Raw genomic sequence first — 13,018 nt, 5'->3', positions numbered from 1 at the left:
AGCACATGATTTTTATCTCCATGGAGATGATAAGCTGCTTCTATAATAACTATTGAATTCTTTGTTATGATAAATGGCGAGGGCTTCACAACTAACTTTACACTTAAGCCGCATAATCATTATACAGTGAATTTTTTTTAAATGCGAACATAGGAGTTTGCATGCAATGTAATTTCCCTATGTTCGATTTTTAAAAAAACACATCAATCTATGAGGTGTGCGCGGTTCACATTCCCAAAACGCTCAACTTGTGTGACTATGAACAGCAACTCTACAGTTTTTATGATGAAAAGCACTCGGTAAGATTTTTTAAAGAAGCCATGTGAGGCCATAGCAACTTTAGGATACATTTTTCTTAAACTTACGATAACTTGACTTCACATATGGCACGCGCTGACATCACAATTCATTGTGAACCAACCTTCAATTATTTGTAGGTCATGTGCACCTGGTATTCTACTAATTTGATCTATTCAATACATAAATGAAGAAAATAAGAAAATAAATAACGCAAACAATTACAATAAATGTTCGAAGTGTCCTCCTTGACATTCTAAGCAATAACCTAACCGATTTCGTAATTAAATTGGACGGCGGTATTTTTAAAAATGTGACAGCTGTCAATTGTATCTACTACTCATTTGAACTACTCAATAGATTGATGTGTTTTTTTTAAAATCGAACATAGGGAAATTACATTGCATGGAAACTCCTATGTTCGCATTTAAAAAAAATTCACTGTATATTAGCTGACGTAGTAAGACTTGTTTATTAAAAATTGTCTATGATTCTTTACAATAGTTTTTGTTTGGCGCCCTATCAAAGATGAAAAATCGAAATTAGCATTTTACTGTTTCAAAGGTAAAAGTACAGTTCAAGCAAGGCGAAAATTGCGTGATATGTATGGATAAGATGGATTGACCAAACGACAATGCCAAAATTGGTTTGCAAAATTTCGTTTCGGCAATTTCGATCTTGAAGATGCATCACGTTCTGAAAGATCAGTTGAAGCTCATGGAAACAACATAAAGATGTCGTAGTCTTTTAGTATCCGCATTTTGTGAAACTGTGGCACAGTGTACTTTTTAGGGCTAAGCAAATGTGTTTTCCCCTCGAAGGGGAAATGCTATGCGATCTATTTGCTACGATTGTTTTTTAGCTTCACTTCACTTCAAATGAGGACTTCAAATATTACTGGGACCTGTTTTTTGCTCGACTCTGAATCCCACGAATAATCAAAACAATAAAATTTGGTATTTGTGATTTATTTAATTATTTTACATCGAAACTATAACTAACACAAGCTTATTTTGTACGTCAGGCGGTACTTATTTCAATATCTTCATGTCTTACTTGCAGCATTTTGTCTCCTTCTCGGATTCCCATAAAGCGTCGCATTTTCCACTGAAAAACAAGAGGGGATAATGTCAATTAAATTACTCAACAATTTGTACCAGTGGAAATAGTGACCGTATTGTGAATTCCATTTTATGGTACGAGACGAAGTGCCAAAAATAGTTAAGACTAGAGCAGAAGTGCTTACCAGTATGATTCATCTGCATTACACAAGTCGGGAGTGCAACGACAGGTGCCGTCGCAATTTCCTGCTACCATGCCAAATAATACCATCAGTAGAACAGTCACCATCAGTAGCTTAATCATTTTGAATTCTGTATACACATCACGACGAAAACGCCACGCTTTTATAGCATGTTCAAGAGGCGGAATCTTATCGAATTTCGTTAATCACCGATTATCTTACTTGGTTTCCAGGTTTGACGTGTTTGTTACTCAAATTTTTGGATTTATTCGTGAGAGCCTTTCAGCGAGCGGATAAAAAAAATAACTTAAGAAGCAAAGTTTAAAAATCCACCTATTACTATTAAGTTAATGAAACATTGACTTCAGGAGAGGAGATCCATGTGAAAATTTGAGAGAACATAAAAAATAAGTTTTAAGAAGTTGTCACAAATCAATTCCTTCCTTCAACACCCACTTCACCTCTCTAAAAGCAACGATATCATCCCATAAGGTTTACGATCAAGGAATCGACCGACTAATTGATAATCTTCCTATTACGAACGTACATTGTGATTTGTTTTCTGCGTTCCCAATCTGATTAACGTATACATAAACGTTTGCCAACTTACCCAAAATGACAGTATGACAGGAAGACCACATCATTTAGTTCCTGTGCATCAAAGTCTCGATCAAAGTAATATGTTTTGCAGTTTCCCCGATGAAATTAGTGAATAATTAAAAGTTTGGACATCATCCCGAAATTATTAGGGGAAAAAACTCGCTGCACTATATCTAATGACGAGTCATCAACCAGCTTCTAGCTTTTCTTGTGTCGAGATCTCATCCCTCACACTGACGCACGTAATGAAGAACCTTTTTTGAAAAATGCGCTAAAATCTCATGGATTGCGCCCGATTCTTTATGCTTGTTTGCAATACAAAAATCCTCCCCTTTCATTTTTCTTATTAGTCTTTCTTTCTTGCGCCAAATTTGAGGTACGATATTTTTCTAACGAGATATATTAATTTTTCTGATCATTGTATTTTTTGTGAAATCATTACCAATTAGATTGGCATTAAAATATTAACCAGATATTATACACGCACACACAGCACACTCGCAGTAAATGTATTCTCGGCGTATTTTAAGCATGAATTCACTCGTGTTTAATTTTTCCATTATGCCAATATTGCGTTTTATGAACGTTTTGAAGCCCACAAACTATGGCCACTTTTTTCCCTCTACAAGATGCTAATTTTAAGTCTGACGTTTCTTTTCCGGTTAACCAGCATCAACTTTGTTTTTTTCTTATGGATGTCATTCATACTTTTCGTGTCATTTGATAGAGCATATTTTTATTTTTTATTTCAAAAATGTAAATATCACTATTTTTTAATAAGAAATGGCGCTGGTAATTCGCAAACGCAACACGCAAAAAACTACAAACATGCACTACTCAAGACAAAGTTTGCAAGGCAAAAAAGAAGATATTTTAATAATATTTAAAAAATATTGATGTTTATATTTTAAAATCAGAAAAAATGCTCACAAAAAGCAAAGTTGATGATGGTTAGCCGGAGACGAAACGTCCGATATAAAATTTAAAGGGAAAAATTTTTTTAAAATATTTTGAAATACCTTTTTAAATAACTTCGGTAAAAAATAAAAACGTTTTTGCAAAATTTCGTTTTTTGTGCGTGTATAAACTGCTGGTCAATATAAGGCGCTTTTAAGTATACCTAAATGTGTTACCCATAAAATACATAAGGTTAGCAATCTGTTGTATGTTATACACCGCCTTTTTTTGAGGCCCGAAAGAAAATTTTTCCAGATCGACCGGGAAAAAAATTTGTCTTATAGAATGTAATTATTGGGCTACCAGTTCAAAAGTTACAGCCCTTTGAATTTTCTTTCGAATTTGGTTTCTAGTGTATAACTTTTGGTTGAGAAGTCTAATCGGAAAAGTACGAATTGTTTTGGATTCTACGCCCCGAAATTAATAAGAAAAAGTGTTTTCCCGAGAAATTTTGGTGTAGTCGATTTTTTGTAAAAAAGGAAGGTTATACACTGCCTTTTTTTGAGGCCGGAAGAAAAAAATTGTCTCAGATCGACCGGAAAAAAAACATTTTCTTATAGAATATGGGCTGTAGATTCCATAATTTCAGACAGTTCCAAGATTGGGCTACTAGATCAAAAGTTACAGCCCTTTAAATTTTCTTTCGAAATTGGTTTTTAGTCCATAACTTTTGATTGTCTAATCAAAAAAGTACGAATCGTTTTCGATTCTACGCACCAAAATTAATAAGAAAAAGTGTTTTCCCGAGAAATTTTGTTGTAGTCGATTTTTTGTAAAAAAGGAAGGTTATACTGTATGTGTATATCTGTGATCTTACATAAGATAAATCTAGTAACCAATTATGTACTTTCACTAAATTATTTTGACAAATTCTGATTAATTTGCTATGGACCCCTTTTTAACTACGTATAGAAGAGATTTCTACCCGAAACGGGTGAAAACGTAAGCATAACATTAAACAAGGTTTCACAGCTACCACTTCACAGAGATGTTGTGAAGGGGACGCAAGAGTTTAGTGATCCCCTGGGAGAATCCTTCAAGAATTACTTGCAGCTCAGCAGCGATCCAACATCCCCCGAACCGCCGGTTGTAGACGCCGACACCTATCTACACTTGGTACTTTAGGAACCTCTCAAACTTAAGTAATTACTTTCAATTCCAGCACGAAGAAAATCACCCAAAGCTTGCACGAATGCATTTTAAGGAACCGATTAATAACGAAGTTATGACTAAGACGTTTATTTATAACGGGAGGACAGTTTACCAAATTGACTATTGCGATTTGGGTAAGAAGAAATGGAAATGGGTGGGTATTACTTGGACTTTTCAGAGAAGGATAATGCGTACAAAGAGGAACTTCGGAAGAAAAACATGTTTAGACTACCGGACGACTGGGACATTCCCCTGACATCGCAAAGGTATGCTCATAGGGATCCTGTCGTGATTAACCCTCAAGCAATGGAGCCCCCTAAGAGAATTAAAGTCGCAAACAATTTGGAACCTCAACGTAGGTGGCCAATAAACGTATTCCTGCTATATTACCTATCTTTAGCACACATCCGCAAGATTCTCAATGTCACGACTGGTAAATCGGAGTATATGGGAATGATTGGTGATTTAGGTGAACTGATTATGAATGAAGAGCTACATGGAAAGGTGGTGTTGCAGTAATTTTAAATGACAGAAGAAATGAATTACAATATTTGTCACATCTGACATTTCTGCTTAATAGTGATCGATTCCTTTATGTTTCACTATCTGAATTATCCTTACAAACGCCACAACACAGTTGAAGATGTCATTTATTACAACCAAATATTTTAATAACCACATTAATCTTGATTCCTTATGGTTGAACACGAACTGATTATAGATGCCTACAGTTAGTAAGATTACACGGGTTTTCCTTCTAGGGGTATTTAAACCCTGTCCAAAAATTACAACCACAAGATTAATTCACGGGGTGGTAGGTGGATTCAGTCGGAAGGCCATTACAACTTGTTATGTGCAACTCGCAGTTTAGGTGTACAAGTATTGTATCGGCCAGGATACTAATTTCTGTTCCATAAAATCTCTCCGATAAAAAATGTACAGTACTACGTAGTATCATTGAATAAGTAATTATTACTTATTCAGTGCTAGTATTGAAACATTAATCTCCAGTTGGGTTGGTTCGACTTTTGTTTCACTATCGTTTATAGAGATTGGAATACCGATAGTTCAGAACAGATTATACCTTAGATTGAAAACAGCTAAGCGTGTATTTCCCGTATCTTTAAGAGTGCTGATTATTTATCGATTGTAACTTTGGGCCCTCTCACCTACAAACGATAAACAAGAAAACATAAATAACCTATCATAGGAAAATGAGTGTGATCACTTTTTGCGTTCTCGAGTTTATTATTAGAGCATTTTTTGTTATCGATTAAAACAGTGTATCCCACCAATAGTTTCCACCGTGTTATCTTCAAGAATTTATAACACTACCGGCCGTGAAGCATATCTATCCGAATTCATCTTTTATTATTTATTATCATGAGGGAAAAATGTTTCTCAAGGCTGGCGTAGGTAGCAACCATGGTAATAGAATCAACAACATTAGGTATGAAAAATTAAGCAGCGTATAGGGTAGTGTAATGTACAAAGGACGTTGCCGTTGACGACGGACTTTATAAGAAACAATGAATTTTATAGATAACTTAACAAACGAGTTTGAATTAAACTTAAAGGCAGTTTAAAATGTCAGTGGATAATAGGAAATTGTCAACTTTGCGATGTAGGGAGACTAGGGAGGTTTGATACCCTGGGAGGCTTGATACACATTCAAATTTCCCACACTTCATATCGTAAGGTGTTGAAGTTGGCAACATTTAACCCCGCCATTACTGGCAATAGGTTAATCGTGCTACATTTCAGTTATTCCTGTTAGTAGGCGTGCTAGAGTGTATTAACGTTTTTGTGCATTTGTGTTATTATTCCGTGTAAGGTAAGTGTAAGGATATATCTCAAAATCTAACATCCATATCAAATTGGGCGACTGTTGCCTGAAAACTGCATCTTGTAGCGAGTAAATTGTGTCAAGGTGTTCGCGTAACGACTTAGGTTATGTTTTTGAATTAATTTTTTTTCGTATTGGAGGTAATTCTGGGAGGGTTGATACATTTTAGCCGAGGAGGTTTGATACATGTGTCAATCCTCCCCACATGAGAATATTTTATTGTAATATGGAATTGTTTCTACAGAAATGCCTTTTAAATGGAAGAAAAAGTCGAATCGGCTATCTGTTTCTCCTGATTCAATGAAGAATGCGGTGTTAGAAGTAATTGAGGGTAGCAAGCTTCGAACAACAGCTAACAAATATAATATTGACAAAATGACCTTACGACGATATGTACTCAAATACAGAGAAAAAGGGGCAGTCACGGAATTTGTACCCAACTTTTCATCTTCTCAAATTTTTAGTAGGTGCGAGGAAGAAATGCTTGCTAAATATCTACTCAACGCTGCACAAATGAATTATGGCTTCACTTCTAAGGAAACTAGAAAATTTGCTTATTTGTATGCAGTCGAAAACAACAAAAAAGTTCCTGAGAATTGGATTAAGAAGGAAAGTGCAACTTATGAATGGCTACGTGGTTTTATGAATCGTAACAATACCTTATCATTACGGACTCCGGAACCAACTAGTCTCTCCAGAGGAACTGCGTTCAATAAGCATACCGTTGGTGAGTTTTTTAACTTGTTAGGAACAATACTTGCAAGAGAGGAGTTCGGGCCTGGATCGATATACAATTGTGACGAAACAGGTGTTCAAACCGTCCATAAACCTAGAAAAATAATATCAAAGAAAGGTCAAAAACAAGTTGCTAAAGTGACATCAGGCGAACGGGGCCAAACTGTAACTATTTTATGTACAATCAACGCGATTGGTGGATCCATACCACCATTTTTTATATATCCAAGAGTGCGTGAACAAGATTACATGACCGCTTGTGCTCCACCTGGATCAAGAGCTGCTACGCATCCAAGTGGATGGATGACTGCGCTAAATTTTGAAGTTTACTTACAACATTTTATAAAATTTACAAAATGTAGCATAGCCGATAAGGTCCTATTAATTCTCGATAACCACAATAGTCATTTGTCACCGAAGGGTCTCGATATCTGTAAGGAGAATGGAATTGTTCTTCTTACTATTCCACCACATACTAGCCACCGCCTCCAACCTCTCGATGTATCTGTGTACGGTCCTTTTAAAACTTTTTACAACCAAGCATGTGATGATTTCATGATTCAAAATCCTGGACAAATTATCTCTTTAAAGAATATAGCGAAATTAGTTGAAGTGGCATATCAACGTGCTTTTACTCCAGTTAACATCGTTAAAGGGTTTTCTGCCACCGGAATCTCTCCGTTTAATTCACAAATATTTTCCGAAGAAGATTTCTGCTCCTCAAAGGTTACAGATCGTCCCAATTCTTCAAACCAAACCGCTAAAGAGCAAACACCACCTCCTACAATAGCAGTACAACAAGATAATGTTCTAAACGACATAATTAATGTGGTGAAGAGTCCAGAAGAGATTAGACCCTTTCCACTTGCTCCACCTAGGAAAACTGTATCAAGCAGAAAACCCACTAAAACAAAAATTCTCACAGATACCCCTAATATGAACGAAATAAAATTATACCACGAAAAAAAAAACAAGGAAAGAAATTCAGAGGGTTGTAAACGCAATCTCAATATCCAAAAAAAGAGTCGGGCAGGTCCCTCTAAGCAGATAAAACTGAAAAACATCGAGGAAGAAACTGACACCGATAGTGTTATAATGAGCTCCTCCTCAGAAGATTGTACAGATATCGAAGAATGTATAGAAAATGAGAAGACCGAAGATAACTTCATAGCAGGACCAATCTCAGTTGGGGATTATGTGTTAGTTCGCTTTGCTACAAAAAAAATTGTAAGGCACTATGCCGGGAAGGTTTTGGAAGTACACGATGAAGGTTATCTGATCAACTTCATGAGAAGGAAGAAACCCAACTATCATTTTGTCTATCCTGATGTTCCAGACCAGTCAATAGCATCTGAAAGTGAGACCATTAAACTGCCACCTCCAGCATTCGTTGGTGGCACCGCAAGAGCCTCGCGAAAACTAAAATTTCCAATAAACTTTGACAAATTTGATAATGTTGATTAAGTATAAATAAATAAATGCACGATTGCTTTTGAATTTTGTATACTTATTGCTGTGTATCAAACCTCCCATTTTGGGTATCAAACCTCCTCTACTAGGGGAGGTTCGATACATTTTGTACTTTTTGTTTTCAATTTTTTTCAGCAAAAGGTATAAGAGCAACCCAAGCTACTAATGGAGCATTGAAAGGTAACACAATGGAGCTCCAAAAAAGCATTTTACCATTGGAATACACGCACTCTGGTGGCAGTTGTAATAGTTTGAAATTAAGTGTATCAACCCTCCCTAGTCTCCCCTATTAAGAACACATTTCTTGAAGATATGCTTAAATTTTTTATTTTTGTTATTCAGAAGGTGTATGATCATCTACCTCAGACTCGCGCATTGAATGAAGACGAGCTCAAATCTGTGCAAACTTTTTTATCTTTGGATGCAAATAAAAAGAAAATTCAGAGTAAAGTGCTGGCAGACACTGGGAAGAAAACGACATTAAAGGACTTGCAAAATATCAATTATAGAAGAAAGATAGAGAAGAATGATCTAGATGAAGTTGTTTCTTTGTTGACAAAATCTTATGGTATTTATTTTTTATGCAAAAATATTTATAAATTTAATATATGATTATAGGATGTATGGTTGATATTTTCTGTGATGAGGATGAAAAATTCAAAGCAATGCAGTTTACAACACAAGATATGAGAAATGCTTTAAATGCTTGGCCAGAATTTATAAGTATCGATGGAACATATAAATTGATTGATATAGGTTGCACTGTATTTTTATGTCTGGTAGTAGATTCTAATGGACAGTCAGAAATTGCTAATGTCTCACTTATTTCTACCGAAGATAAAAAGACCTACCACTGGATATTTGAACAATTTAAAAAACATTTTGATTTTACAAAGGTGAAATCTTTCATGGGCGATAAAGATTTAGTAGAACGTCAAGTTGTTAAAGATCTTTTCCCAAACACTCCATTTTATCTTTGTATCTTCCATACACTAAAGACGTTTAGAAGAGAAGTGACTTGTGACAAAATGAATATTTCCAGAGAAGAGCGTGATTTATCGTTAAATTATGTACAAAAACTTGTATATAGTAAAAATGAATCAGAATATGATTTATTATATTCTCAATTCAAAGAGTGTGTTCCACAATCTGTGATAGCATATTTTGAAAAAAATTGGCACAGGATAAGAAATGAATGGATTATTTTCAATATGAAGCAATGTAATTTTAATAACACTACAAACAACAGAATGGAATCTATAAATCAAAAAATTAAGCAAGTGGTGCATAAGAATTCGACACTGATGCAGTTCGTCAAGAACTTCTTTATTTTTATAAATTCTAATCAACAAGAAAGGGATTTTAAAGCAGCCACTCATATTTTAAAGAAACCACTGTTCGCAATTTCTAAGTAGGTATTCAAAAGACATTCTTTGTTACTCAAATGTTGTTACCCGTTACAGCATGAAATTTATACAAGAGCAAATCAATTTCATTGATAATGTAAAGGTTGGAATTGAAGGACCGACAGGAACATTCACAATAGCTTCATCGAAAGGCAACTTATCAGTTACTCATGAATATTGTCCTTGTTCAGATTTTTTATCTATGATGTTACCTTGCCGATATATTTTTGCAGTAAGGGTGAAGCAAAACATGCCATTGTATTCAGAATCGTTAGTTCATGAACGCTGGAAAACTTCCTTCTATTTAACAAAACAAAGGATTGCCAATCAAGAATCAATACAAGTTGGTGACCATCATGTATATCGTTCTGAACCTAAAATGAAAACATTGACAATAACGGAGAAGAGAAAGTCTGCCACTCTTGTTGCGAATTCCCTAGTAAACACGCTTAGTATGGCTAGTGGCAGCGAATTCAATCATAAGTTAAACTTTCTAAAGAGGATTGATGATGCTTGGAAATCGGGGAAGGAAATAAACATAGATATTCCTAATTCAGATTCACAAATAGGTAAGCCATTAGCTAGTAAACAGAACAAATTATAAAGCTACTATTTCAGGAAAAACGCTTATTGATGAAGAAGAAAATGAAAAACTGGTTATGTCAGTGGATACTGAAGTAAATTCACAGGGAGATGAGAGTGCTCGGGAGAGTCATTTACCAAACATAACTATTGAACCGCAAACCACATATGAAGAGCGGAAAGTTACTTTGGAGAATGAAAAAGAAAATTTGTCAGAAAATATAAATATTGAACTGCCTTTAAAAATAAAGAAGCGTGGTAGACCACGGGGTCATGACACAACTGTGATAGGTCTGAAGAAAAAAAGGAATAAGATTGTTCCATTAAAGTTTGCTTTGAAAATAAGTGAATCACAGGACTGTTATATTCTTAGGCATGTTATAAATGATGATATTGAAGTTACAGAGGAAACATTACTGAATCCGTCATTTGAAGTGGTGGTAGAAGATTTAAAGAATGAAATTCCAGATTGTGTGTTAGGTAATGGATGTACATCTATACAATACAAATTATTTTGACACCATATGTTTGCAGATGATTCTGTCAATTTGGCTCGGCTGAAGAGGTACTTTGTCACTGATGCTTGGGAGTACTTTTCTTTTATGTTAAATGATAAGAAAAGCAAGGAAGATTGGACATGCAGATCATGTGCAATGCAACTAGGAAATCGTCCATCAATAGTTTGTGAATCCTGTCTATTTTGGTTTCACTTGGAATGCTCTGCACTAACTAAACTGCCAAGAATCAAAACCTGGTTTTGTATATATTGTTACAATAAATTATGATCGTTTTTTTTAATGGTATTTTATGAAATGTTTATAACAAATGAAGTCAAGGTGATATCCAAGCAAGATATTAATTTCTACAGTTTAATTTCAAGGCAGATCTAATTAATAACTATTGCCAATGACATTTTAACAAAAAAATAATACAAGAAAACCTCTGGCTGTACTGTAAGGCTGAGGTAGATTTCGAAGTTTAAATACGTACATAGTTATGTAGCTAATTGTTGATTATCAAAATGCGAGCGTTTCTTGGAGCAAATAACTAATAAAAGTTACTAAAATTCAGATATTTGTACTAGTAGTGTAGTTGTAGTAGTTCTGTTCATTAACGGAAAATGTTCTAAAGTGAAGTATTGAAATTTAATACTAAAACATATCTACACTTTCCAAGTACTAGAATCCAGTGCTAAAAGTTATAATGTGCCAATAAATGTATTCATAACTTTATTATTTATACAACCTAGTAGTGTGGATAAATGTTTTATAGCAATCCGTTCATGGCCCTATAATCTAAACATTTACCTTATATTGTTTTAGCAGATCTGATGTAAAAAATTTGAATACAATATTGTAGAAGACAATGAATCCTATCATTTGATATCCGTACTATCCCTAAGAACTGATTGTTAAAAAACGTAAAATCAGTATAAATAGAAATAGTAACTATTTTCGGAAGTACCTAAGTACACATTTCCTTATTTCCTTTTCGGATTCATCATTTTCATTGATACAGGAGCATCAGGCAATCGATCATAATGCACATGTGCATTTATTTAACTATGAAAAGAAATATTAAGAACAAAGCAAAATTCTGATTGTTAGTGACTAATTAGTAATTACTAAATAATGATAATTAGTTGTTAACCCACCATATGAAATGAGAACTTATTCAGATAACGAAAGGGAGCTTGATGGTTAGGTTAGGTTTTATTTTAAAATGATCAGCTGTTCAATGTTTTTATTTGTATGAACGCGCGCATTTAACGTGCCCCGTTTGTCGAAAAATTCCGGCAACGTGCCCCGAGCATATATATAAGAGATATATATATATGGCCCCGAGTCACGGCGTTGTGTAAAATTTGATGTGAAGAACGAAATGTTTTGATTTACCTTTTTTAGGTTATGTTAATTGACAGAATCTGTCAGAATGTAGAGTTTTCGCATACGAAATACGTGTACATGAAAATGGTCTATTGATATTGTACAGAGAATTGCACGGATGCGTATTAGGTTTTCGTATGCATGGAAACGTAGCCTTAGCGTCCTCCGTTACATACATAATAAAAAAGATGGAGTTTTTAGGTGTGGAGTTTTCTGCGTCTTGTGGGGGCGGTTTAGCTATAATTAACAGAAACTGGTTAACGCCAAGAAAAAAAATGCCTTCTGGCCACCCTACAAAACTCAATCTGTGTACGAAAAAGCATTAAAAACGGGAGAGACACCAAATGAAGCAAACTGGAAAATTTATCCTGTTTCTAGGTGCTTCTTCGAAACGGTGTGTATTTTTGTCCATTATTATAATTCTAGTTATTCATAATGCATTTTTTTTAGATGATTACTCGAAAGCAAGGTCAAAACTAAAGAGAGCCGAATTACAGTCTGATGTTCAATCAGATGCCGATGAGGATTCGTGTTTAAGTAAGAGGGCTATTCATCCTCCAAAACGGTTGTGCTATGAAAGCAGTGATGAAGAAGGGTCACTCAATACACTTCCTGCACCACCTCCAATAAATATCTCGTTAGAGCTTTCTAAAAATTTATTAAATGAAGAGTCGGCAGGTATTTATATTAGAATGTTAGTATATTAGTCACATTATTTATTTTGTAAAAAGCACTTCAGAAGTCGGGTGCAGATCTTAAGCCACCTTCTACATGTAGTAAACCTTTAAACTGGAAAGGTCTGCCTCGACAAAATTCGAGGGACTATCGTCAGAGCAGACCAAAA

General features: G+C 34.9%; 3 protein-coding genes across 3 annotated transcripts; all 3 read left to right on the top strand.

The window, feature by feature from the left end:
• The first annotated feature begins 3,925 nt into the window (after window positions 1-3,925).
• On the top strand, window positions 3,926-4,873 carry LOC116169952. Its single transcript, XM_031486163.1, has 5 exons — window positions 3,926-4,039; window positions 4,084-4,213; window positions 4,260-4,383; window positions 4,428-4,604; window positions 4,650-4,873. Exons 1-5 carry the CDS (start codon window positions 3,984-3,986, stop codon window positions 4,766-4,768), a joined length of 606 nt encoding a protein of 201 aa, XP_031342023.1. The 5' UTR covers window positions 3,926-3,983; the 3' UTR covers window positions 4,769-4,873.
• A 1,145-nt stretch (window positions 4,874-6,018) lies between these two features.
• On the top strand, window positions 6,019-8,307 carry LOC116168884. Its single transcript, XM_031484880.1, has 2 exons — window positions 6,019-6,083; window positions 6,340-8,307. The coding sequence occupies exon 2, from the start codon at window positions 6,342-6,344 to the stop codon at window positions 8,292-8,294; it is 1,953 nt and encodes a 650-aa protein (XP_031340740.1). The 5' UTR covers window positions 6,019-6,083; window positions 6,340-6,341; the 3' UTR covers window positions 8,295-8,307.
• Window positions 8,308-8,635: 328 nt separating this feature from the next.
• On the top strand, window positions 8,636-11,080 carry LOC116169839. The gene is made up of 4 exons (XM_031486018.1): window positions 8,636-8,868; window positions 8,919-10,275; window positions 10,325-10,768; window positions 10,823-11,080. The coding sequence occupies exons 2-4, from the start codon at window positions 9,765-9,767 to the stop codon at window positions 11,071-11,073; spliced, it is 1,206 nt and encodes a 401-aa protein (XP_031341878.1). The 5' UTR covers window positions 8,636-8,868; window positions 8,919-9,764; the 3' UTR covers window positions 11,074-11,080.
• The last annotated feature ends 1,938 nt before the right edge of the window (window positions 11,081-13,018 follow it).

The sequence above is a fragment of the Photinus pyralis genome, unplaced genomic scaffold, assembly GCF_008802855.1.
Source record: "Photinus pyralis isolate 1611_PpyrPB1 unplaced genomic scaffold, Ppyr1.3 Ppyr1.4_LG4, whole genome shotgun sequence".
Classification (NCBI taxonomy): domain Eukaryota; kingdom Metazoa; phylum Arthropoda; class Insecta; order Coleoptera; family Lampyridae; genus Photinus; species Photinus pyralis.
Note: the sequence above shows the minus strand (reverse complement) of the source record. Positions and strands in the feature narration are given on the sequence as shown.

What these genes read in the sequence shown, in the direction of transcription:
- LOC116169952 (XM_031486163.1), top strand. Translation starts at nt 3,984, where the DNA reads ATGGACCCCTTTTTAACTACGTATAGAAGAGATTTCTACCCGAAACGG. An exon ending in TACCCGAAACGGGTGAAAAC is followed by an intron (nt 4,040 to 4,083) that starts GTAAGCATAACA and finishes ACCACTTCACAG; the next exon opens with AGATGTTGTGAAGGGGACGC. An exon ending in AATTGACTATTGCGATTTGG is followed by an intron (nt 4,384 to 4,427) that starts GTAAGAAGAAAT and finishes TGGACTTTTCAG; the next exon opens with AGAAGGATAATGCGTACAAA.
- LOC116168884 (XM_031484880.1), top strand. Translation starts at nt 6,342, where the DNA reads ATGCCTTTTAAATGGAAGAAAAAGTCGAATCGGCTATCTGTTTCTCCT.
- LOC116169839 (XM_031486018.1), top strand. Translation starts at nt 9,765, where the DNA reads ATGAAATTTATACAAGAGCAAATCAATTTCATTGATAATGTAAAGGTT. An exon ending in TAATTCAGATTCACAAATAG is followed by an intron (nt 10,276 to 10,324) that starts GTAAGCCATTAG and finishes CTACTATTTCAG; the next exon opens with GAAAAACGCTTATTGATGAA. An exon ending in AATTCCAGATTGTGTGTTAG is followed by an intron (nt 10,769 to 10,822) that starts GTAATGGATGTA and finishes ATATGTTTGCAG; the next exon opens with ATGATTCTGTCAATTTGGCT.